Source organism: Sinocyclocheilus rhinocerous, unplaced genomic scaffold (genome assembly GCF_001515625.1).
Source record: "Sinocyclocheilus rhinocerous isolate Xijiao unplaced genomic scaffold, SAMN03320098_v1.1 scaffold4921, whole genome shotgun sequence".
NCBI classification, from domain to species: domain Eukaryota; kingdom Metazoa; phylum Chordata; class Actinopteri; order Cypriniformes; family Cyprinidae; genus Sinocyclocheilus; species Sinocyclocheilus rhinocerous.
In genome coordinates, this window is record NW_015652201.1 from 9,598 (window position 1) to 36,706 (window position 27,109).

Genomic DNA, 27,109 nt, shown 5'->3' on the forward strand with positions numbered 1-27,109 from the left:
ATTATATTATATTATATTATATTATATATTAATCATATTATTTGTTTTCTACTATGAAATTGCCAAGTCCTATTATTAATGCAGTTATAGTCAACAAATATTCCTTGGTACCTTTTTATTTTGTTACGTTAAAATGCCATTTTGAACTGTTTTGTTAACGTGTATCTTTCTAACTCGTTAGACTGATTCAAACTCTATGAGTCTTCTTGACTGAATCATTAAAAAAAAACAGTTCATAAGAGTCATTTGTTCATGAATCGGAGTATATTGTATGCTTGTTTGAATAGAGTAAATATGGGTGAATGTTATTGCAGATTGACATTACTAAATTCAAACAAGTAAATTCATGTTTTCTACAATATAGCCCCTTTAATGTCTGATGAGAGCTTTTTTTATGTTTATGTCTTCTCTTTCATTCTATCACTTTTTCCCTCTGTATTTCTACTGCCTTCTCACAACGCCAAAACTTCAACCCCCAAATAAATGCTTTGTTTTGTTTTGCCGTAGCATAGATTGGCGCTGGCGAAAGTGACACGTTCCTCGCTGAAAGGAGAAAGTGGCTCCCCGAGGAGCGCTTGACAAGAAAATGAGCCTTTTCTTTATTCCAGAGTGACAGGGGAAACCTTATTATATGATTACACCACCTACTGTAATGGACTCTCAAGATCCCACTCTGGTTGCAGACAGCGGCTTGTGTTTCCAGCTAACTCTCTCCACGCTAACAGACTGCTCTATCCTTTGGTTTCTCTCTCAATGTCTACAGTAGTGGTTCTCAACTGGTGGGCCGTGACCTAAAATTGAATCTAATGTAAAAGGCCGTGTGTCTGCGGCGTTTCGGTGTAAATTCATCTGTCACTTGGTAGAAGTTAAAATTAGACAGGTTGACAAATTAGTCAACATGGACAGGTTGCATATCACCTACTCTGAGTTTCAGAGTTGACAAAAACAACCAAATCCAACCTGGTTTAGTTTTATTTTATGAGTTTATGATTAACTCCAGAGCTTGTGCACCTGTAAGTGTGACATCAGCGGCAAACAGCCAATCACAAAATGTGGAGAGCCTCAGTTTGATTCATTTCTCATGAGAGAGGTTAAGAGACCATTGAAAAATATAATACATTTAAATACATTTAGAAGGCAAGGAAAAACATCACAGCTGTCTGAGTTTGAGAAGGCAGCTGAAAGAAAATATCTATATTAATACAAGTGAATTAATTGAATTTAATTAATCATTTATATAATTTCACAAAGCGCATAAAAGGAAACGCGTAAGTTGTAGCTGTTTTAAAATTGTATATATTCTAAAACCTGTATTTATATTTATTTAAATTAAAAGTTGATATAATAAGGATATCATTAATATAAATTAAATATAACAAATATTTGGGTAGACAGTGAATCAATTCATACTGTAATTCATAGGTTTTTGATTTGATTCAGGAAAGATTTTGCCGAATGATGACATTCACAATTAGATCTTAGTTCGATTCAATTTAAATTAATTGAAATTTGAGATTTGATTGATTTTTTTTTTTCTCTCTCTCTCTTTATAACCAAATTCATGGTTGGGGTGACCAAAATCTTTTATATTACGTTATAGTTATTTTTGCTAGAAATAAAGTTATGGTAAGATTTTATGTTTAGAATCCAATTTTTGATATCAATTTCACCTAATACAATTAAAAAGTTTTAAAACAATTATTGAAGTAAACAAGTAACCAGTCATAAAATATGAACAAATGACAAGCAACAGGACAAATAACTGCAAAAGAAGAAAGATACATAGGGAATAAACAGTACTTTATGTTTTCAGGTAAGTTAGTCATAACAGTAGTATTAGATTGTAAGAAATACCACAATAATTTAAAAAAGTAATTAAATGTAAAATAAAACACTACATAGTCTTCACTCTATCAATTAAACTTAAAAGTTTAAAATTATTCAATTGAGAGCATGGAAGTAATCTAATGTTTAGATACAGTAATTCAAAATATTTAATAATGCTTTACAAAATTGAATTTTTACCATTTAATTTATTTTTAGCATTTTTAAACTAGCACTTTCTAAAAAGAAAATTCATGACTCAAAAAATCCATGTTTCAAGACTGATACGTCTGCGACAGCAGGATTTGTTATACAGGTCACACAGAATGATATTCAAAATCACCTTAGATGCTTTTAATAGTACATAATCAGTACCTGAGATTATCATTGTAAATAGTTTGTATGCTGTTGCTCCAGCAGCTGGTTAGGACAAAAACTGATTGAACACTGATTAACATGGAAAAGTTGCCTTTTGTCATACTGTATCTGGTTAGGACACGGTGTGGAACTGGCTTCATAGGCCATAGATGCGTTTAGGACATTTTAGTTTATTTTTGTGCACTCTAAACAGTGTTGGTACTGTGCTGGCTAAACCAGTTGAGAACCAGTAGTCTATGGCACAATGGGCATATTTGTGTGTCTGTGTGTGTCTGGCAGTGGGCAGGCAGACCACGGCACCCGCCACCATCTCTGCAGCCGCTGCTGCGGCCGGTACCACCACCAGTCTGGTGGAACAAGGTAGCCCTCGTCCCCTCACGTCTCACCCAATCCTCCATCCATCCATCCATCCATCCTCTCTGCTTCATGTTCTCCTTCTCATGATTCATATTCAAAATGGAACTTGGAGCATGACAAGGTTACAGCGGTCTCGTGTTCAGCACTGCAGATGCCGCTGGCTGACTTTGGGAATGGCCATTAGATCTCTTTTTTCTTTAGTCTTTCAGTTCTACAGTATCTCTCTTTTCCCTCTTTATCTCTCTCTCTTGCAGTTTTCATAAAGCCCCGTTCACACTGTCTGTGATATGCATCGCTGCAGGTCGAGTTGTTCATATAGCCCTGAGATGTGTGTAACCAGCCATAGTTTGTTAATATCTGATCATAAATGGACCCGATTGGTTCTCTTGCAGCTGAAAATTTGAATTCTGGAGAAGAAAGTGTTGTAATTGCAGCTGTGCATAATGCATTAAATCATGAACAAGATTAAGGATTATTAATGCATGAAACTAACTTATTTAAAATGCACAGTTTGTATTCGATCAGCTGTGCATGGGTTAAATTTTTAAGGAATGCGTCATTTAATAAAATATATACCTTTGATATACGCTACCATATTTTAAATATTTTTTTAATATGTTTATTCCGCTTGGACACATTAAATTGATCAAAAGTGACAGTAAATACATTTATAATGTTGCAAAAGATTTCTATTTCAAATAAATGCTCTTCTTTTGAAAATTATATTCATCAAAGAATCCTGTAAAAAAAATGTATCAGTTTCCACTTAAATATGAAGCAGCACAATTGTTTTAAACATTGATAATAAGAAGAAATTTTTGTTTATTAAATAAACATATCCATAAACACTAGTGTGTACCTGAGTTGATGACTTTGACAAAGGTCAAAGTCATCAATCATATTGACGTTTGCCCCGGGAAGGGACTACTTACCTGAAGTTGTGTTTGATAAAAGTATCAGCTAAATGCGTTTGAAGCATATGAAACTGTAAAATTGCTCACTTCTATTAGTAGTTGCTGCTCTATTTGCATAAAGTAAAAGAAAAAAAATATTTTATGCTTTGTTGCATCGCAAATGCTCTTCTTTTTAAAATTAATATCATCAAAGAATCCTGTAAAAAAAAATGTATCAGTTTCCACTTAAATATGAAGCAGCACAATTGTTTTAAACATTGATAATAAGAAGAAATTTTTGTTTATTAAATAAACATATCCATAAACACTAGTGTGTACCTGAGTTGATGACTTTGACAAAGGTCAAAGTCATCAATCATATTGACGTTTGCCCCGGGAAGGGACTACTTACCTGAAGTTGTGTTTGATAAAAGTATCAGCTAAATGCGTTTGAAGCATATGAAACTGTAAAATTGCTCACTTCTATTAGTAGTTGCTGCTCTATTTGCATAAAGTAAAAGAAAAAAAATATTTTATGCTTTGTTGCATCGCTAAATTGACAGATTGTAATGAAAATAAATGACTTCATGTCATTTTGTTGCAAATCGCAGTCAGTGTTTTTCTCTCCCCTGCTGGAAAAACCAGGTCATATCAGTTTAAGGCGGTCAAGCTGGGTTTTTTTCAAATGTGGTTGCTGGTTTGTTGTCTAAAACGGTTACCAAATCTTACCAGCTTGACCATAATCGTCTACCAGATCAAAACCAGGCTCCACAATCCATCTAGACCAACGAATGTCATTAAATGTCAAGGTTAGACCAGTATAGTCTCTGTTGATTATCTGTAGAAGGTCTAGTGTTGTATAAGCTGAATTTTCATTGTTACTGGTCTCACATGCATCTGAATAGAAGTGAATGGAGCATGAAGTCTAGTGTGACTGCAGATTTAGACCATCTGACTCCGATTTAAAGTGACCAACCACAGTTCATTTTGTTTTAATGTGATGATTATATCCAGGTAAATCTAAAATCAATGTATCCTGAATATAAATAGTGCAGCAGGCGGCCAGTCAGATTTAAAGTGCCTATGTCAGCAGTTGGTTTTAGCTGGATTTTCCATCAGGGTCCCTTTATTCTCTCTCTCTCCTTCTATCTCTTCTGATTTCTATTTGCACTCATTCTCTCTCCTCCACGTCTCCGCTTGCTCCATCCATCCATTTGCAGATTTGTCATTCTTCAGTGTTCTGCCTCTTTCTTCCTCCCTTGGGTTTCTTTTTTGTGTAAGATCTCTTAATTGTAGGTTTCTCTCTCTTTCTCTTGCCTGCCTGCTGATGACTGAACGTTGCACGAGAGCACACGCATGTCTCCTGATGCAGGAGAAGCCTGATATGATCTGATCCGATCTGATCCGAGTGCATGTGTCTTAAACCTGTGTGTTCAGGAAAGGGGGTTCAATGTCCTTTCAGCACTAAATTCTAGGATTGCTTGCAGTGATCTGGCACTTTTACTCTTGGCTGGTTGCAGCATCCATGCAGCAGGTTTTCAGTGAATATTATTAGCATATTTTGAGCTTAATGTCTGTGGACTGTTGATTGCCACAGCTTATTTTCTAGGTGGTCCGTTCAAAAATGAAAATTCTGTTATCATTTACTCACGCTCAATGTCGTTCCAAACCTGTATGATGTACATTAATTTCTTTTTTAGAACATGGAAAATAATTTGAAGAATGTGGGTAACCAAACGGTTTCGTGTCCCATCGACTTCCATATTATTTTTGTCCGTACAATTAAAGTCAAACGGTTTTCTGTCCCTTTGACTTCCATAGTATTTTTTGTCCATACAATGGAAGTCAAACAATTTTGTGTCCCATTGACGTCCATAGTATTTTTTGTCCATACAATGGAATTCAAACTATTTTCTGTCCCTTTGACTTCCATAGTATTTTTGTCCATGTTAGGGAAATCAAACGATTTTGTGTCCCATTGACTTCCATACTATTTTTTGTCCATACAATGGAAGTCAAACAGTTTTGGGTCCCATTGACTTCCATAATATTTTTGTCCATACAATGGAAGTCAAACTATTTTCTGTCCCTTTGACTTCCATAGTATTTTTTGTCCATGTTAGGGAAATCAAACGATTTTGTGTCCCATTGACGTCCATAGTATTTTTTGTCCATACAATGGAATTCAAACTATTTTCTGTCCCTTTGACTTCCGTAGTATTTTTGTCCATGTTAGGGAAATCAAACGATTTTGTGTCCCATTGGCGTCCATAGTATTTTTTGTCCATACAATGGAATTCAAACGATTTTGGGTCTCATTGACTTCCATAGTATTTTTGTCCACACAATGGAATTAAAATGGTTTTGGGTCCCATTGATTTCCATAGTATTTTTTGGCCATACTATGAAAGTAAAAAAGACCCGAAACTGTTTCAGGACTGAAACCAGTTACCACATTCCTCGAAATATCATCTTGTTTTGAATAGAACAAAGAAATGCATACAGGTTTAGAACAATGCGAGGGTGAGTAAATGATGATATTCGTTTTTGGGTGGACTATACATTTAAATTTTTCAATGTAACCATGTTCTGTAACCATTTTTTCACACTGAGGGTAACCTGTATTTGTAGTAAAACCAACAGCATTATTCAAATAGAATCCATGGACATGAAATGAAATATAGTCTGCAGTAGTCCTTAAGTGAGGCACTTTCATTTCAGTCCAAGACTAGTCTAGGCAGTTTATACTTGTGTGAAATTTAGTTTGATAATCATTATAACACAGTTGCACATTTTGAATTTAGTTTGGTTGGACAGCAGTGCATCTGTAACACTTGTGACCTGGTTTACTCATAGTGCACTGCTTGACAATTTTAAAATAATTTCTAGCGGTCTGAATATTTTGTTTTGATCTATTTTGTAGATTTTTTTTCCCCACAGATGCCCGTCTCTGCATTTGTCCTCCACGTCTTTGCCGTGTTTTGTGTGTGTGTGTGTGTGTCTCAGGTGTTTTAGATGAATCGGGTTTGTTGTCACCTCTAGGTGTCACTACAAGTGTGTCATGGAGGAAAAGGCTTCAAAATGGCACAAGATAACGATTAGAAAATGAAACCAAAGAATGGAACATAAACCTTTTTATATGTTAGATAAGAAATACACATTTGAACCCCCTGCCCTCGTTCAGATAAACACACTCCAGATGAACCCGTGCTGGTCTCTCTCTCTCTTAATCTATTCTTTCTTAATCTCTCCTTCTCTCCGTTCCTCTCTGCCTCTAACATTTGTGTCAAGGTAAGATTCTCTCTCTTTTTCTGTCTTTCTTAACCCTCCCTCCACACAACACCTTCCTCTTATCTGCACGGATTAATAAAGTCAGGGCTCTTTAGCGCCGTAGAAACACTAAGAATATTTCTTTATGTGTTGCCATGACAGTTAATATAGGATTTGCCAGCTCCATTTCATTTGATTTCATTTTAGTGATGAGAAGTTGTCTTAGACTGTTTTTATTCACTTGGACAAACTTCAACATTCTCATTTGTGGCAAGAAAATGCAGCATTGTGCAGGTCCTTGCCGCCACATGAACAAAATATTTGAATGTATCATGCTTTAACGGCAGTATGCGTGAGTCTGTGGGTTTATTTAGCTGTCCTTTGGGATAGAAGTGAACTAAATCTGACAACCTGCCTTTGGGAGATTATAAAAATGATTTATAAATGAAGTGAATAATATACACTACTGTTTAAAATGTTAGGGGTCAGTAATTATATATATATTTTTTATTAATACTTTCTTTCAGCAAGGATGCATTAAATTGAGCAAAAGTAGCAGAAAAAGCATTTGATCTGATCTTGAGCAGCAAATCAGCATATAATAAATTACATTTTAAAATATATTAAAATAGAATACAGTTATTACAGAAATAGTTATTTTAAATTGTAATATCATTTCACAGTTTTAGTGTTTCACTGTAATTTTATCAAATAAATGCAGCCTTGGTGAGCATAAGAGATCTCTCAAAAACATTAAAAAAACAATCTTTCAGACCCCAAACTTTTGAACGGTAGTGTAAATGTCTTTTTGTTTTTGTTTTTGTTTTTTCCCCAAAAGGTTTATTTTATGGGCAGAATTAGGATTAAGGTTAGTTTTATACTACAAAAAAAAAATAAAAAATTTAAAGTAAAAAAAAAAAAAAACATTCTTGTATATATTGTATTATATATTTTTATCTTATTTTGAGCATAAAGCTCAGGTAATTTTGTTAGGTTCATGCTTAAAAACAAAGGAAAGAAATATATAAAGAATATTTATGTAATGCAATTTGACTTTACAAGTAAATGGATCTTGTTTTATGGATATTTACTAACTAGAAAGTTTATTTTAGGGTTTTATTTTAGGAATTTGGGTTTAGGTTACTTTTACAGTAGTTTTACACTTACAAGAAAAATGTAATCTTTTTCTTATTTAAAGTACACAAAAAAAACTAAAAATAATTTATTAACATTTTAATACCTATACATGAATACCTGTTTCCATATATATTTATGTTATATTTTCATCTTGTTTCAAGCATAAAGCAAAGGTCATTTTGTCTGATTTATGCTTAAAACAAAACAAAGAAAAATCTAAAATATCTTAATATCTAATGCAATTTGGCTATTCAAGTAAATTGACCTTGTTTTATGGATATTTATTATCTATTAATTTGCATCATATAAAAACAACAGAAGTCAATGCTGTATCTTCATTTAGTCAGGTAACCGTGTGTGTGTGTGTGATTGCACTCTTCTGCATGTGCACCAGCACATCCCCTGCGTGTGCATGGCAATCACTAACCCCTCACTGCTGGACGGGATGTTTCGGTCACATTTGGTGATTAATTCTAGCAGGTTTGACTGTGGGCCGCACCGTGCATACTCGTGATGCGTGTGCGGACATGCGCTCCACACGTAGTGTGTTAGACAGCTGTAATCCTCTGGATGTGGGGCGGGAGGGATTTCCCCGGCTGGCTCGAACGGTTATATGACGTTTGGCCGAGCACCATTAGCGCTTCGGTAATGTTGACTGTTGCTCCCATCCCAGCGTGCTGATGTTTGCGCTTCCTCTCTTCCCGTCTACAGCAGCCAAGAGCCTGCTCAACAAGAAGGCCGATGTCAAGGTAAGACCCACTTTCATTTCGTTCCCTTCTTTTTCATACCTTTTTTGCTTTCTGTTCACATCTGCCAAGCACAGTTTCCATAGTTTTCCTGAACGTTTCTTGTTTTTTAATTGGTGAAAGTTTTGGCGTCCACTGTGTGTCTGATCTGAAGCAGATCTGTGTGTTTGCGTTTGCAGTGTTTGTCTCCATGTTCTGTTCTTTCTAGCAGTGTGTGTTTGAGTCTATTCTGCAAGATTATATTCTTCTCTTAAGTAAGCTGGACAATGAGTTGGTGGTGGGCAGTATAGTAATTTTATTTCATAATATGAATAATATATTACGCTCACAGTGTATATCGCAATATAGACATTTTCCCCCTAAATTCAATCCAAAAATGTTATGTATTACATAACTACATACTAATACCTATTTTTGGATTATTCAGTGAATAAAATGGTTTACAAGGAATCTAATTTAGTTTTTTTGGAGCTCGATGGATGGAAAAGTAAAATTTTTTTTTTTTTTTTTTAAGATTCTGAAACAAGTTAAAGCAGTAAAACATATAAATATGATTAGATGAGCCATACTTTGTGTAAAATAACCTTTATAGGAACAACTGTGACTATTTGTGATGTTGCAACCAATGTTATTTTAGTATCTTTTATAGTCTATCATAGTATTTATTAATATGTTGAATTAGATTTTATTTTTTTATTATTGTATTATTTTATTGTTTTTATTTTTATATTTTTTTATTCTGAATTTTAGTAATTTTGTGTTTTTTGTTCGTATTTGTTTTTCTAATATTTATATTTAGCTTTTTTAGTTTGTTTTAGAAATTTTAGTACTTTAAATTAAACTTATTTTATCTCACTTAATTGCTGAAGCAACATTTCTAATTTTCATTTAATAGTTTTTATTTTTTTGTTTAATTTAAACTTATTTTAGTTAATTGCTAAGGCAACATTATTATTTCAGTTTTAGTAATTTTTAGAAATCCCTTTTTCAAGCTTTTCATCTCACATTTATATTCTATTTCAGCTTTATTTCAGTTAACAACAATGATTTTTAATAGTTTTAGTTCTGTCATGACAACTCTCGGAGGGATTGGCATGGTAATGTACATGACAATGTTAATGTATTTGGTCTTGGCGGAATAGATCTGCTACACTGCTGCTGCGGCAGACATGCTGCTGTGAGCATGTAAGAAATATTGCTGCTGCAAATATAACATACATAAAATAACCCCCATATAGCATACATGAATCAACTCATAGCAGATCTATACAGGTGGAGCTTGAGAAGGTGGAGGGTTTCTGAAGAAAGCTGCAACTGCTACGGCAAGCACTAGTCATATATTTGAATGTTGAGCAGCGAGCTCATTGGCTACCGATACAGGAGAGAACCAATCAGCTGTGCCATGTGATAATGATGTCATTAGGTCAGATTGAGTTAGACCTATCGGAATGCACCATCTAGAGTTTCATGCCGGTGGAGCTGGGGAAGGTGGAGGGTTTCTGAAGCAAGCTGGAACTGCTACGGCAAGCACTAGTCAAATATTTGAATGTTGAGCAGGGAGCTCATTGGCTAACCGATACAGGAGAGAACCAATCAGCTGTGCCATGTGATAATGATGTCATTAGGTCAGATTGAGTTAGACCTATCAAACTGTGCCATCTAGAGTTTCATGCCAGGACTATGTATTTAACAAAACTCTGGTTGCAAACTTAACCTACACTTACACATGTCAGAATTGTTTTAATTGCACCACAGATATACTGCTATAGAAACAGTTTAGCAAAATCCTTACCAATTGACCCATTCCAGCCATCACTGCGATATACTGCCCAGCCCTAGTATAAGCTTGTGCACTCAACCTTAATCTTTCTTTAATTTCTGATCTGCATCTTATCTCATTATTATCTCTATATAGTTTGCTCATAGTGCTTCGGTCATTGTTGGACTTGCCCCGATCACCATCAGTTCTATTCAGAGCATTCCGGCGTTCGGTTCCACCCGGCGTGCGTCACGCGGCATCAGGTGAACGCGCACAGATGTTGACCTCCGACCCATAATGAGCTGTTAGAGAGAGTGCACTTGCAGGTTCATTTGTTCTGATAACATATAATCCTCTCAGACAGAGTAAAAAGGTCGGCTTTCACCTCTATTGCACCGCAGAATTAGAAATGAAACTGTGACTGCTCTCTATTAGGGATTGGATGTGGAGTCTAATCTAGAGAATAATCCCCTCTGCACTGAGCATTAATCATACGTTACATAATCTTTTAGCGTGCAAGTTTTTATGAGGTCGACGCTAAAAAGCACTCCAAGGAATGATGCCGCATTTCTGTAACATTTAGTCCTGAATAAATGAAGATGTTTCAGCTGAACCCCAGATATCACGCTTTAAATTTGAGTTATGAGTTATTTCACTTAAAGTTAAGCTCTACAGCCTCCTCAGATTTCTCTTTTTTTTTTTTCTAGCTGTCAGTTTTTATTTTTAGGTGCACTGTCCCTTTAAATTGATATAAGGAATAAACACGTTATATGTAGAGTATAAGTTTTAGTATTTTTGTACTGACAAAAAAAGATTAAAAAAATCCTAATATAATATGCTTCCATTATTGAATTGCATGAAACAAAACACCGGTATTGGCATATACACTATCCTTCAAAAGTTTGAGGGCGGTAAGATGTTGAGGGCCAGTTTTACTAACAGCTTGTGCCAGTGCAAACCGTCTTTTGGCGTTAAAATATTACAAAAATTATTACGATTATTTTGGTCAATATTTGGTCAATATTGTAATCCCGATTATTTAAAACGATTATTAGTGGGCCATATGACCAAAACTTTATATGAAAGATTTATTTAAAGATAGTGATATATATCAAATATATATTTTCTGTAAATAAGGTTGCTATGACCTCTACATTATAGAGACCAGCGAAATGTCACAATTCTCAATACCACAGCAGAATACCAGAGTAACTAATATTAGTTTAAAAAAACAACAACAAAAAAGGTCCTCAAAATTATTGCAAATAATTAAACCGTAATAAAAAAGCAAAGGAATACAATAGAATAAAAAATATACAAATGAAACAAACTGTGCTTTAAGTTTTTTTTTAATGCAAGTCTAAAGTATTCAGTTAATGGCCTACTAGAGAAATTGAATAACCTAATGTAAAATAAAACAACATAGTCTTCACTGTAAGAATTAAACTTCCTTTGTTTCTTATTAAAGCTACAAAAGTCCTTCAGTCAGGAGCAGTGAGTGATTTTGAATGTGTCTTTTGTTGTTTGATTAATATTAAGCACACAGTCGCAGCAGGAAAATAGCCCGCTGTCACTTTAAGAGCCGCACGGATCCAATTTACTGTTACACAAGTATTTTCATTCCTAACTCTTTACATTCATTAATTACATAACCGACGAGGGTTTACGTGAATAATCACTAAGCGCCGCATTTTGACACATTTGTTGTGTGTATTTGACCGTTTAGGTGCTAAAAGATGACTTTACATGTCCGTGTTGTGTTCCGTCTCTGAGCGCATCCACAGTAATCTTCCCGAGAAAGCGCAAGTTCTTTCACGCTTTTAAAAACATAAATCAATCTAATCAACTTAACTCAAGCACGTCCTGGTTTGCAAAAGTCTCGTTACATGATTTTACTGATTATGGAGGAACGAAAGAGCACCGCTGGAAAGGGGGCGGAATGGGGCGCAATAATTGTTTTATCTCGATTACTGTATTTTCATAATCGTTGGAGGCCGAAATCGAAACTGAATTTCGATTAATTGCACAGCCCTACTGTCAGGTTTTACCAAAGATGCGCAGTGACAAATTAGCGCTATAAAAGGCGTGGACAGTTATTTTTGCGCCTGATCTTATTGAATATGCATTTGTAGGAGTTTCCTTTTCAGACGGAAAATTTATGGGAGGAGAGTATTAAAATGAATCACGCAACGAGATTTACTAATGTTTGCGCTCGTCAAATTGCTGGCATTTGCGCCTTTATTTAACGCCTAAAAGAGCATGTCTTAAACTAATTTGCGTTTGAAATGGCTGCAATTATTGTTGCTAGAGGAGGCACGGCAGAGAACAGAGAGCACGTGGTAGAAGGGAGAGGATTTTTTCCACACGTATTCATTTATTTGGAATGCCAGAAGAACACATTATCTGTACATATAGTTTGCCAAGCCATGTTATTTTTAATTTGCTTCAGGAAATAAAAGACGACTTCGAACCCTCATCAAGGAGACACTCAATACCAGGTCTATCAAAACTTCTTGCAGCCCTTCATTTTTTGGCCTCCGGTTCTTTTCAACGTAACTAACGTCGTTTCAATGTTTAGTAAAACTGGCCCTTAATGTTTTTGAAAGAAGAAAAATGAATTGCCCCCTTCTGTTAAATCATGAAAGAACTGTGATTAACTGTGTTGAATCAAGAAATCACTTAAATAGAACCTGTCTGACAAAGTGAAGCATGCTTAAAGAGCAACACATCATGCCGCGATCTAAAAAAATTCAAGAACAGATGAGAAAAAAAATTTGTTGACATGTATCAGTCTGGAAAGGGTTATAAAGCCATTTCTAAGGCTTTGGGACTCCAACGAACCACGATCAGAGCCATTATCCACAAATGGAGAAAAATTGGAACAGTGGTGAACCTTCCCAGGAGTGGCCAGCCTACCAAAATTACTCCAAGAGCGCAACGACGACTCATCCAGGAGGTCATAAAAGAACCCAGAACAACATCTAAAGAACTGCAGGCCTCACTTGCCTCAATTAAGGTCAGTGTTCATGATTCAACAATAAGAAAGAGACTGGGCTTTTTTTAAATGAAATCATTATTTCAAAACGGCATTTTGTATTTACTCGGGTTATCTTTGTGTAATATTAAAATTTGTTTGATGATTGATTGTTTGAAATAAAAAAAACAAGAAGGGGCAAAAACCTTTTCACGGCACTATATATATATGTATATATATATGTACAGTATATGTATACACACATTTATCATTTGTATACTATTTTAGTTTTTTAGTTTTAGTTATTTTAGTACATATATTTAAAATGAATTAAAATTAGAAATGTAGTATTTTTTCATTATTTCTTTTTATTGTTTTACTTACAGTATTTTACTTATTTATTGTTTTACTTTTTAATTTCGGGTATTTTCTGCTTATTTTGTTTCAAATGTTTTTTATGTTTTTAATTCTAGTTTTAGTTTTACCCTGATAAAAACTGTAATATTGTGAAATATTTTTACAATTTAAAATAGCATTTTTTTCTATTTAACTATATTTTAAAATGTAATTTATACCTGTGATCATTACTTCAGTCTTCAGTGACACACGATCCTTCGGAAATCATTCTAATATGCTGATTTGCTTCTTAATATCAATGTTGAAAATAGTTGTGCTGCTTCACATTTTTTTAGAATTTTTTTCAAGGATTATTTTATGAATAGAAAGTTTAATAGAACAGCATATGAAGAGTTTGTTTCCAAAAACAGATAACTGTTTTTTTTGTTTTTTTCCCCCCCCAAAATCATGTTTTTTTATTATGTTATCATGTTTTTATTGTGTTTTATTGTGTTAGTTAGCTGTATTTTTTGTAATTTTTTTAACTGAATCAAAATAACTCAACTGCAGTTTGACTGAGATTAATTGGAATGCACAATGAAAAAACATGATTTGTGAAAATTGTTAACGGAGTTATCTGCTTTTGCAAATGAACTCCTCATATATTTGATATAAAAATATTTTGTAACGTTATAAATGTTTTTCTTGTGACTTTTGATCATTTACTTTTGGCATGTGAGCTAAGTAGAAGTATGTATTTCTTAAAAAAAAAAGCTTACTGACCCCAAACTTTTGAACAGTAGTGTAGTAACAAATATGCATTGATATTGTATTTTGACTTTCTCTCCGTATCTGACTGCGGTTGCGTCTGAATCAGCACGGCTCGCCGCCCACATCAGCATTTCAGTCAGACTGTGTTCTCATCCTCAGCTGAGTTCACTTCTTGTTAGCCGCAGAGTGGATATCCTCCACAAGTTCACTCAAAATTGCACCTGCGGCAGGAACTGTTTGCTCTCATTAGGGCCTTTCGCACCGCGGGAACCTTTTCATAGTACCAGAACTAATTGTGGAACTACCCACTTTTTGGCGTTTTCGCACCGCCGGAACTGGGTGCGTGCTTGGGCAGGTGTGATCTTTCATCAGCCCTGTGATCGTCAGCCGCGCTAATGAAGCACTTTCTCTCTGAATCTCTCGCCGCCAATCATTCCATGATTCCTCCTCCCACGCCACGCCTCGCCTCGCCTCGCACCGGATCCACTACATCATCCCGATCCAGAGTGAGAGCAGTGGCAGGAGGGAATGTAGCTCTCGCTCCAGGAATAGCTGGCGGTTTGAACCCAGGGAGCCGGGAGACAGAAATAGACGCTTCCACTGCGCCTCACTCAGTGCTTAGCAACTGGCTCGCCACACTTCTCCATTCTGATGTTTCCCTCCTTTTTCTGCGCTCTGGTTTTCTCACTGTCTTTGGTGCTGCAGTGCTATGAAGAGCATCACGGCTGGAGGAACTGTGAGAAGAGCGGGTTTAATTCTTACAGACAAACACAAGCTCAGGCTTAAAGAAACTACAGATTAATAAAGAGACAGGAAGTAGAATCAGCATGGCAGGAAGAGGAGTTTACTGAAATGTCATTTAAAGAAATGAATCTGTCTATCCATCTATCCATCCATCCATCCATCCATCCATCCCAGTCGTTGATTCTTTCTATCATTCTTTCTGTCCTTCTATCGTTCTATCTTTCTATCTATCGTTCTCTTTCAATCGTTTTATCTTTCAGTCATTCTATCCTTCTGTCCTTCTATCATTCAGTCGCTCTCTCTATATTTTATTCTATCATTCTATCTTTCTATCAATGTATCATTCTCTCTATATATCTATCTATCATTCTATATTTCTATCATTCTATTGTTTTATCTATCATTCTATCTATCTGTCTGTCTTTTGTCTATCATTCTATCTAGTTATCATTCAGTCGTTCTCTCTATATGTTGTTCTTGCATTCTGTCTTTATATCATTCTGTTTTTCTATCTATCTATCTGTCTATCTATCGCTGTCTTTATATTGTTCAATCTTTCTATCCTTCTCTCTATCATTCTGCCGTTCTATCATTCTATCGGTCTACCTTTCTATCATTCTAACTATCTGTCATTCTCTCTTTCTCTTCTATCATTCTATCGTTTTATCTTTCTATCATTCTGTCTATCTGTCATTATATCTTTCTATCCTTTTTATCATTCTGTTCTATCTATCTGTCTATCCATCTATCTAAACTTGATTAGACAATAGACAAAACCTTAAACTTTTTTTCTTCTGAAAATAATTTCATAACTGTAGAGATACAGGAACAGTCCTGTCAACACCTGCACTGACTCAATCCCATCAGCAGCTCTGTGTGTGTGTGTGTGTGCGTGTGCGTGTGTGTTCACAATGATGTATTAAGATCTCTGAGAAGAGAAGGCCTTAAGGACTGTTCTGTACATTAAACCACATCAAAAGTCTTTTATCCACCAAACTCACTTTCTTGCCAAAAACCCACACACGCACCTTCTCTCAATCTTCCTGCCTCTCATACGTCTGTCCGATTCTGTGTGATTAATGTTCATCTCAGCCTGCATCATAACATGTATTTAACTTTCTCATTCCATCCCTCCATCCTTTCCACCCAGAAAAGGAAATCCAGCTCCACCGTTCAGTACATGGTGAGAATGATATTTAATCCTAATCTCTTTATCCCTCCGTCCCTTTCTCTTCTCACTCTTGTTTATCCATTCATTCATTTGCTCATCCTGTTGGGCTTTTATGTCATTTAATGCACAATGTCGAATAAATCTACTCTTGTAATGATCTACATTGATTCTTCTCTTGCTCAAATGTCAAGCAGTTGATTTAAAGGGTCAGATGGCTTTAAATGACTCCTCAGACGCAGGTGAGGGTCGTAGTGTTTTTGGGTTGATGTTATTGTAGGGTTGTATAGCGAGTCATTGTTGACCGTCGATGTGTTAGACTGGCACAGAATGTCTTGTGTGTGTGTTAGACTGGCACAGAATGTCTTGTGTGTTTGGCTTTTTGTTGTTGCTTCCCTGTGTCTGTGTCTCTGTTTGCTGTTGTCTCTGATTGTACTTCCTGTGGATCCATAAGGACTCTCCTCTAGTTCTGCTTTCCTACTGCGACTTTCTCTAAGAAAACAATGGACCAAGCGCAGGTTTTCTGAACTGTTTGCTTAATTCTGTTTGCTTTTTTTTTTTTTTCATTTTGATTCCTTTTATTCAGCCTGCTGGGGGAAACAAAACATAGCATCTTAAGCTGGAAAAGCTGTTTTTTGCTGGTCTAGGGTGAACTACTAGCTTTAACCAGCTTTATCAACACAACCTACCAAGTCAACTTCATACTAACCATCTGGACCAGCAAATGACCAGCCTGGACCACAAAGAAACCATGTAAAACCAGCTATCAGAAACTGGTTTTAACTGGCCTTTCCAGCAGTGCTATGTGATACATTAAAATTATTTCTAAAAATGTTTCATGTTAAAAGAGCAAATCTCAGAAAATGTGTAAAGAACTTGCCCAGGCCACATTTCATGTCAAAAAAAAAAAAAAAAAGTTACATTGTTTAAAGAGTTCAGTTTGTTATCAGTCAGTGTGTTTATCTTGTATTCATATTTATCTTGGATCACTCACTTTGTAGTACACCAGTCCCCGATCCCATCTTTTACTGGTTTGTTCTGTTTGTTTAGGGGGAGGTTTGTCCAGATTGAGACCTTTAAATGTGTAAAAAAAATCACAATTATGCACATTTTCCCAACATTATTTTTCAGTTATGTTAATGCAAAAAAAAGCAACTAATAAATATTGTAATGCAGTAGAATATAAATAATTAAGTATTTATACACCATGGTAATTAAGTTTTTTTTTACAGAATACATATAATTTGTACATAGAATTGTTTAATGAGAATCTAATGATAATCCCTATTTGAAAATAACAAACAATTTCATTAAAATAAATAATAAATGCATCAGCTACTTAAATTAGTAATATTAATTATTAAATTAATAATTCATAAATAAATAAAATTATTTAATAAATATTATTCATATTTATCTTTCCATCAATCTTTTGGTCTACCTTTCCATATATTTGTTCTATTTGTTGTTCCATTATTAAAATGATTAATTAATGAATCAGTTACTTACGGAAGAGGATTAGGGCTTTAGATTAGGGATTAGAGATTGTTTTATCTATCTGTTGGTCTATCGTTCCATCTATTGTTTTATCTGTTGTAAAATGAATAATTAATGAATGAGTTACTTAATAATATTAATTATTAAATTAATAAATTATTTAAAAATAATAAAATATTAAAACTGAAAACATCCAGATACATAAGATAATCAGAAATATTTGGGCATATGTGCTAAATTGTCATAAAATAATTGTCAAAAAAGCAAATCATTTGAATGGTCTCCCAGAAAAGCTTAATTTTCTCAAACTTTCTTGTTTTTCTTTTTAATTCTGTGGTGAAATGTGACATTGACATTGAAATGTACTTCAACGGTTCAGGAGATTCAACCAAATGTATTTGAACAAATGATGTTTGAGACCAAGACCATCAGCCTAGTGTGTTCAGTTGTGTTTTTAAACCAGTGTTGAGCTCAAACATAAAACACAATCCTCACATTATCACCCTGCTCTCTCTCTCTCTGTTATTTCTCTCTTTTCTCGCCCTTAAACACCCACTGACACCCTTTAACACTGTTTTGTGTTCTGCACAGCCACAGTCAAACAGTGCCAAAAACAACATAGTCACCAGTCCCAAAGGAAACGTCCCTTCTCCTGCTCTGGTATTTACCTTCTTGTTCCTCTCTGTTCTCTCTCGCTCCATCTTCTCCTGTCTCACACATGTCTGTCTGTGTCAGCGTCTGGCGCATCTCAGGCCACCTGTCGTTGACGCTGTGTGTCTGTCAGAGACTTGAATCCAAGCATCTTCATCTTTGTCATTGAAACAATGTTAATGTTATGATCGATGAGATTTATAATCCAGATTTGGAGAATTTTGATGCTTTGAGCGTCAGTTAGCTTCATGTTTTCACAAAGATGTGTGCATGAACGTTGTGTTTTTCATTGTTTGGATCAATGGCAAAACAACCAAACTAGGGCTGTCAAAATGGCTGAAAAACTAAATTCGAATTTTTTACAAACTAAATTTTCGAATTATATTCGAATTTAAAAGGCATAATTTCAGTTAGGGGGAAAAAAGCTTTTGGCTTCTCTCCTGAGGCCACAAGAGGGCGCATAGAGCAAAATATTACTAATGCACGTTTCTTCAAAGCATAATAAAATAACATGACTATCTTTGAAAAAAGTGCATAATGTTTAAAATAATGTTTATAAACCTTATATAATTAATAAAGTTGCTTAAACAATTAGAAACAAAACAGCATCATGCATGTATGTATAGTTCAATACAAAGGACCGAAAACCAATCACAAAGAGTACTTTCTTCATTTAAAAATTTGAGATGCAGTGGGATGGGGAAAGAAACGCCGTAAAGTCTCGAGACATGTTTTTTAAAACTTTTTAAGAACTCGCATTAATTTTACATGGCTTTCTAAACATGCAGCTCTCTTGTGCGAGACGCGAGTGCAACGGTGATAGACGTCCCTATAGAAAATGTGATAAATATGCGTTCTGTGTGAACGGCTTGGTTTCGGTTTTGACGTAAACAACAACATCTCCGCATTGATGTTCTCTTTTTCTGCAATATTTTGAATGAACAACGTAGCAACGCCGCATCTAGTGGGTTCAACTGGATAGACTAACAAAAGCATTAAAATGCAACGACACATACATCGTCGTCGCATTTCGTACTCCACTGATAAGGCTGCCTGACACACACCTAAAATTCGAATGCAACGTTTTTGCATTCGAATGTGGATTTTTATTTTAAATTCGACGAATATTCAAAATTCAAATTTTTTTTGGACAGCCCTAAACCAAACTAAGATGTTGGCTCTTTGTGTTTCAATTATTTTTGACTCTCCTTATGACCGTTATAATGTTTCATTAAATATATGTGTTTGTGTGTACGTCTCTGTGCATTTTTGCTTCTTTTTATATAACCTAATGCTGTAAAGTCTGATGTATTGACATTGTTTCATTATTTCTGTTATTTTAATAAATCCAGTGTAATGTAATCAGTACAATATCATCAAATAAAACACAAATATCTTACTACATTTTTTTTTTTTTTTACTATTCAGAGCCTCACAATTGCATTGTTTTTTGACAGATACAGTGACCCAAAAAGCATTTGGCAACTCGAGTCACATTTAAAAATGTCTGCAAAATATAAAAAGAAAATGGCATCTGAAAACATCATAATTTCAAACGTAACAGTTGTTGTTGTTGTTTTTTTTTTGTAAAACATTTTGCTTAAAGTGTGCTTGTGCTGTTTTTTAATTATTTAATTATTTTTTGTTTTATTTTATTTTTTACTTTACTTTTATTCTTTTCCAGCTGATCTAAAATATTTACTTGATATCTACCCTGAGATTTAAAGTTAATATTTCAATAACTTAAAAAAAAAAAAAACTCAAAAAGTCAATTAATAGTCATATAATATGCAGGTTAACAAATTATTATATTATATTATATTATAATCTTTTTAGCATGTAATTTATTTTGTTTTTATTTTTAGAATTGTTTTAATTTTACATTTTTGTTATTTAATTGATTAGCTTTTCATCAACTCCCAATTTGGGAACCCTGCTCTAATGCAATGATATTCAGACATATTTTTAAGTGTGTCTTGAGTGTCCAGTTACATTTTTGGGCAATTATAGATGCTTTGGCTTCGGCTTCAACATCTAATATTGATTAATGAGCAAAACTTCTCTTGAAAAACTTAAAGGTGCAATAGGTGATTGTCTTCAGAAACATTTTTTGTTATGCTGGTTGAAAGTCTCTTCATGTCCCGATAGCAATCATTAAGTTAAGTGGTCTAAATATATTTGTCTGTATTTATATATTCTTTCACGCACGCTGTTCAGACAGAGTGAGAATGGCAGACAAACATCAACAACCAGATCTTCCTTCCTGGTATTGTAGTACTTTTAAAGTTTTCTCACTGGTGAATGACACATGATGTAGCCCAGCGGTTAATCCAGTCTCGCGCCAGCTCGTTAGAAGTGAGCTACGTGCATGAAGTGTGTTCCGATCGATATGATTCCTACACAGTGTTCATTGCTCCCTACTCCCTGAGCGGGGGAAATCTGTTGAAGTTTACTTCACTTCGGAACATGGGCTGGAATTGGGAACCACTGATGTAATGTAATGTAATGCTGATGTAAGTAATGTTGTCTCTGGTATTCTGGTCTGTGAGCGTAAATGCGTTCAGGGGGCGTGGCTTTGGACGGCGATTGCAGGGAGGGTGGGACGTTCGCTTTCAGTGCTATCAGGCTAAAGTTAGCATTTTCCAAGATCTCCTACTGCACCTTTAAAAAGCACCATTGTTGTGTTAACACATCGTTAATAAGAACTGTGTTGATATTCTGAAAGAGATCATCTCATTTTGTTAAGCACATTTCACAGTCCTTCAAGCTTATTTGACCTTGAAACAATATCTTTGTGATTTCTATGCATTTTGTTTTTAAATGAAAGCACTTAGTATTCAAAAGTTCTTAAAAAGTTGTACATTTGTGGTGTTTTAGCTGGGATTAGATGCGTTCACATCTCTGGACTGGCTTCAGATGTTGGGCTTTGACCTTCGACTAATAACCTCCATCCACTTCCTCTTCCTCTCTCTCTCTCCCTCGTTCTAACTGAGACTGCTCTCTCTCCATCTCTCGTCTTTTTTTTGCTAACACTTGTTTTATTCTTGCCATCTCTCACCTCAATCTCATTTTGCTCCTCTTTTTTCCCTCTCCTTCTCGCTGTCTCCTCTTTATTCCTCTTCTCTCTCTTTCTCTTTAGGAGCCTCAGACCACTGTTATCCATAACCCAGTGGATGGGATCAAGGTACATCTTCCGCCCGTCCCTCCCCATCCTCTTCTCTTTCATCCTCCACCTTCCTCTCCTCTTCTCTCTGCTTCTGTCGTCTGCTGCCAGTCTCTTTATTCTGTGGTGCGAGCGGTCGAGGGTGTTGTTTTGGGTTTGTGAGTGAGCGTGCAGTCACATTAAGATGGGAAAGTGTTCGGGTAAGAATGTGGTGTTTAGTATGGTGTTCAGTGTTAATTGTTTCAGGTAAAACAATGACACAGAATGTTCTTTAGACTATTGTTAGTCAATTCACACATGGTTTTAAGCAGAAATTAGTTGAACTTCAACATGGGAAAATTTTACTTCAGTAATATGACATTTTCAAATTAAACAGTTTAGACAACAATAAAAAAAATCACATTACTTTTCAAAACTTTGGGGTTGGTAAGATTTGTTTTTGTTTTGTTTTTGAAAGAAGTCTCTTATGCTTATTTAATTGTAAAAAAAAAAAAAAAATTATGAAATATTATTACAATTTAAAACAACTGTTTTCTATTTGAATATATTGCAATTTATTCCTTTGATCCAAAGCTGAATTTTCAGCATCATTACTTTAGTCTTCAGTGTCACATGATCCTTCAGAAATCATTCTAATATGCTGATTTGCTTAATATTATCAATGTTGAAAACCGTTGCAATGCTTAATATTTTTGTGCAAAATTTTAAAAGCATTTATTTGAAATATAAATATTTTGTAACATTATAATACTGTCACTTTTGATCATTTAATGCATCCTTGCTGAATAAAAGTATTTATTTCTTAAAAAAAAAAAAAAGACTTCCTGACCCCAATCTTTTGTACAGTAATGTAAACTGGTGCGTTGTGAAATGCTCATAAAGTGGTAAAAATTTCTTGGATATTGTTCTAATGTGGTTTGGAATGACTTTTGACATTGCACAGCATTTTATCTGCTGCTTTCTTTAATTATGCCATAACATGATAAAAAAAATACCATATTTTTGGATCATTTTCATTCAATTGTGTTTAAAACTAACCATAGCTTGTCTGAGAAAAATAAAATGGTAAAAAATGTGTACCCTAAATCATCAGCCAAATGCATAAATATAAATGTATAAAATGGCAATTGATTGGATCATGAAGTCTGCCAAAAAGGAAAGTTGTTTTAATTTCATCAAATAGTTATATTTTTTAATTATTATTATTATTATTACATTTTGACTTCAAGGGTGTGATTAAGAGTCATTATTAATTAAAAAATATTATTTTGCTATTGTCATTGCTAAATAAAATTATTATATTTAACCATTTTTATTAGGGTTATTATAGTTAACTAAAACAAAATGAAACTAAAATAAAACAAAAACATTAAGAAGCATTTTTGTTATTTGAAATGAAATAAACATTACATGAAATAAAATATAAAAAACTATATTTCAGGTAGTTATCAAGGCAGCATTTGTCATTTTAATTTGTTTTAACTTAATGTACCTAAACTAAAACTGAAAAAAAAATCAATAAAAACGATTTAGACATATATATTAAAGGGGTCATATGATGCGATTTCAAGTTTTCCTTTCTCTTTGGAGTGTTGCAAGCTGTTCGTGAATAGATAAGATCCCTGAAGTTGCAAAGACTAAAGTCTCAAACCCAAAGAGATATTCTTAATAAAAGCCCTTTAAAAAAAGCCTACAAAAATGAAAGAATTACTAAAATTTAACAGAAATTAAAATAAAAATAGAAGCTGATTCAAAATTTAAGAAAAACTTTAATAGTATCTACTGATACTAAAATAACATGGCTGTTAACCCGTAGCCCAGACTCATCCAATCAGACTTTCTCATTGTTACCAAAAAAGTTTCCTATCCTCTCTCCATAAAGCTCCTCTCCCTCTCTGGCCTCCCGTCCCATATGCATGGCCACAGCTGGCTGAAGTCTGACAGTCCGTTTGCCTGCGGCTCAGACCCTCAAGGTGCCTGCGGTGGGTCGATAACTCGCCCACAGGAACCCATCGAGAGAAATATGAGCAGACGGGGGCTCAGACATTTGCATTTGTAATACGTCAGAAGCTAAATGCGAGCTATTAAATGCGTTTGTGTGTGGGTGGGTGGTTACATGCATATGCAGAGCTGTGTTCTCAATGCTGCCATCTGGGAAAGAGACGTGGAGATGCACAACATAGGAGCTGGGTTTCACTGAATGCCTGTGTTACAGCCTCACCAGGTGGCTGAGCCTGAGATTAAACCTTCTCGACTGTCTACACTGCTGTTGGCACTACAAGTGTAATATGTATGACTGCATTTGTGGTGGTGATTATTCCATTCGTCTCAGTGGTAGTGCTGGTTGTGCTTTATTGGAGTTAGTTGATGTTTGTTGAGTAAATGTTTTGTTGGTGTGAGTGAAGGTGTGAGGTCGGACACTGATTGCTTTTGTCTGTCCTGCAGGAATCTTCAGACAGCAGCAACACCACCATTGAGGATGAAGACGTCAAAGGTGAGAGGCATCTGTTTTTGTTGCATTTCATTGAAACAATGTGATTTTTACCAAGGACTTTGCATTTCTGAAAACATCACTAAGCTCTATAAAGACACTTTTCACAATCCAGTCAGTTCCTGATGGATGCAATCAAGTCATATGCATTTTTTTCACTTAGAAATACAGTATTGTTCAAATGTTTGAGGTCAGTAAGGTGTTTTTAAAATAAATGAATGCTTTTATTCAGCAAGGATGCATTAAATTGATCAGAAGTGACCGAAAAATAATTTATAAGATTACAAAGGATTAGTTATTTTGAACTTTTTTTTCATCTTAAAGAAAATCTATCAGTTTCCACAAAATGATTAAGATTTCAAAAATATTATGTTTTCAGCATTGATAATAATAAGAAATGTTACTTAAGCAGCAAATCAGCATATTAGATTGATTTCGGAAGGACCATGTGACACTGAAGACTGGAGTAATGATGCTGAAAATTCAGCTTTCATCACAGGAATAAATTACATTTTAAAATATATTCAACTGGAAAACTGCTATTTTAAATGGTAATAATATTTCAAAATATAAGCGCATTAAAAATCTTACCAACACCAAACTTTTGAACAGTAGTGTATATCGCATAATGGAAGTTGCTCTGCTTCGTTATACCTAAACCCCATTAATCATGATACAATCATTGTATTGCAAAGCCTCACGTGGCTTATTGCTTTTTGAAAAATAATAGTAATATAAAAAAAAAAACTCACTAATTTAAAATAAATTGCTTTATTATTAATTTTATTTATTAAATACATATTTGTATTATTTTCAATTGTTATTTATTTATATAATTAAAATTACATTTGTTTTTACATGTAACTTTAAAGTTAAAGCTATTTGCTGCAGTCACAGGTTTGCACACATTGCCTCGTCTTTGAACTTTGATAAATCTGTTTTTGAAGCCTTGAATATGAAAAATCTGAAGCTTTTAATTTTTCCGAAATGTAATTTGCATCTGCTATTGTTGTGACATTGTTGTGGCCTTTTGACTTTCTCTGAGTTTGTACGTTTCTTAAGAAGTGTTGGCTTAATTCTGCTCTCCTGGGACGTGCATTTCAGGACACCTTCGGTGTATTTTTATCTGTGGGAACACTGAAAATGTGAGAGATGTGGGCTAAGGCTTTGCGTATGTGTGTTTTATTCACACGGGTAAATATAGGTTCGTTGTGTGGAAATGTCGTGTTCAGAAATGGGCGGGACGATTTGTAACCCTTCCATGTAAATGGCTCAGCCTCAATTGTAGGTTAAGTGGTGTGCCGTGTTCCATCTTTGCACGTCTTCCTTTCTCAGTCTCATCTTTCCAATCTCTTCCCACCTCTTACTTTCCCGCTCAATAGGGAAAAGCCTAGATAGCAGTTCAGTAAAAGCCCCCACTGAAGTCAGCCAATCACCTCCGGGCTCCGCCCCCGCCATCTTCTGTAAGTCTGGTCTGCACTCGTTTGGTTTGGCCTGGCTGGATTGCACGGCATCTAACTTCAGCAAATCCCTGAAAAATAACCAACTTCGTATGAGTTTTGCTCTTCTTGAGGCGAATTATATAAAAAGAGCTAACAAGCTAATCTAAAAACAACCCACTTTCTCTTGCTGATCAACTCCCTGCTGTTGTTGTGTGCGCTGCCCCCCTGAGACAGCAAGTGGAATGGCATGCACTTGAGTTTGGATGAGTCTCTGCCATCTTGCTCCCACCTTCCATCGGTCATCTTTACCTTCATGTGTAAACAGCCACCAAGCTGACCGACATCCTGGGCTGCGCCCGTAGGGGCTCGGGACCCTCTGCCGTGCCTGATAGCGAAGCAGCTGCCCACTCCACACAATCCCCTCCACAGACCCCCATCATGCAGAGTGAGTATAGCGCCCCCTGCAGACCTAAGCACAGACGCTCATGCACAGGGTCCATGAATGTTTTTGGCTAGAGCATTATGTCGTTTTATTGTTTTTGTCATTCAAGTAATTCCTTTTTTAATAATGAATTAATAAGTATTAGTTAACTTAAATAGTTATTTAATAATTAATAATAATAGTAATAAATAGTTATCCATTTTTATTGATTCGATTATTTTTAATAATTATTAATAATCTTCATAATTCAATTAAGTATTAAACAAAGTAATTTAATTATGAAAATAATGTGCTAAAAAATCATTAGTTTGTAATTGTTTGTAATAATTAAATAATATATATTTTTAGAATCATTTTTATACTTTAAAGTATTAATGTAACTTAATTTAATAATAATAAATTATTCATATATTTTAATATATGATTATTAAAATATGGTTTGTTATTAAAGTAATCACGTTGTAATAATTAGTTATTAATTTTAATGATTTAATGAATAATCTAGTATTTAAATTTAGTAACTTATTAAATAAATTAATAAATCATTTAGCTTGATGATAATTATTCAAATTATTTAATAAGTTGTATTAAATAGTAAATATAATAATTATAATAAAATAATATTCAATTGATTAAAGTACTAAATAAAGTCATTTAATAATAAAGTCATTTTTAAGCTGTCAGTTTCTAGTAACAGGGTTATTGTTAGTTGTTAAGATAAAGTGAATTATAAAGATTTATTAAGATAAAGTGAATAGTATTCAGGTAGTCATACTGTATGATATTAATATGTCAGGCCCCATGAGTCGACCCCCTCCTAGTCTATTAAAACTTTTTCTAGGCCACTGTTAAAATTATAATGTGAATGTACATGGTGTACAGTATTACTCATTTCCTTAGGTGTTTAACAGGGAAAACATGCACTTTTAATGTTGGACCCTGTTCGTGTACCGTCTGTTGGCCCAAGTGTTGACCGTTGACCCTTGTTATTGATGCATATCCTGTTCAGTCAGAAACCACTGCCCCATGCATCTTGTTATTTGTCTGATGTTACTGCCTTTTCATC

The 27,109-nt window shown here is 34.7% G+C and overlaps 1 protein-coding gene across 22 annotated transcripts in view; it reads left to right on the forward strand.

Moving 5' to 3' along the window:
• The window catches only part of LOC107714100 (calcium/calmodulin-dependent protein kinase type II subunit beta-like), a 43,913-nt gene that overhangs the window by 8,893 nt on the left and 7,911 nt on the right, over positions 1-27,109 (forward strand). The window contains exons 8-14 of one of the 22 annotated variants that reach the window (XM_016519818.1): positions 2,482-2,562; positions 8,571-8,608; positions 18,446-18,514; positions 21,645-21,689; positions 24,114-24,162; positions 25,542-25,622; positions 25,927-26,046. In XM_016519818.1, the coding sequence (XP_016375304.1) occupies positions 2,482-2,562; positions 8,571-8,608; positions 18,446-18,514; positions 21,645-21,689; positions 24,114-24,162; positions 25,542-25,622; positions 25,927-26,046 (483 nt within the window). Of the gene's footprint in view, positions 1-2,481; positions 2,563-8,570; positions 8,609-16,339; positions 16,373-18,445; positions 18,515-21,644; positions 21,690-24,113; positions 24,163-25,541; positions 25,623-25,926; positions 26,047-27,109 lie in introns of all 22 variants that reach the window. The other 21 variants (XM_016519819.1, XM_016519823.1, XM_016519820.1 and 18 more) reach the window with 21 other exon arrangements.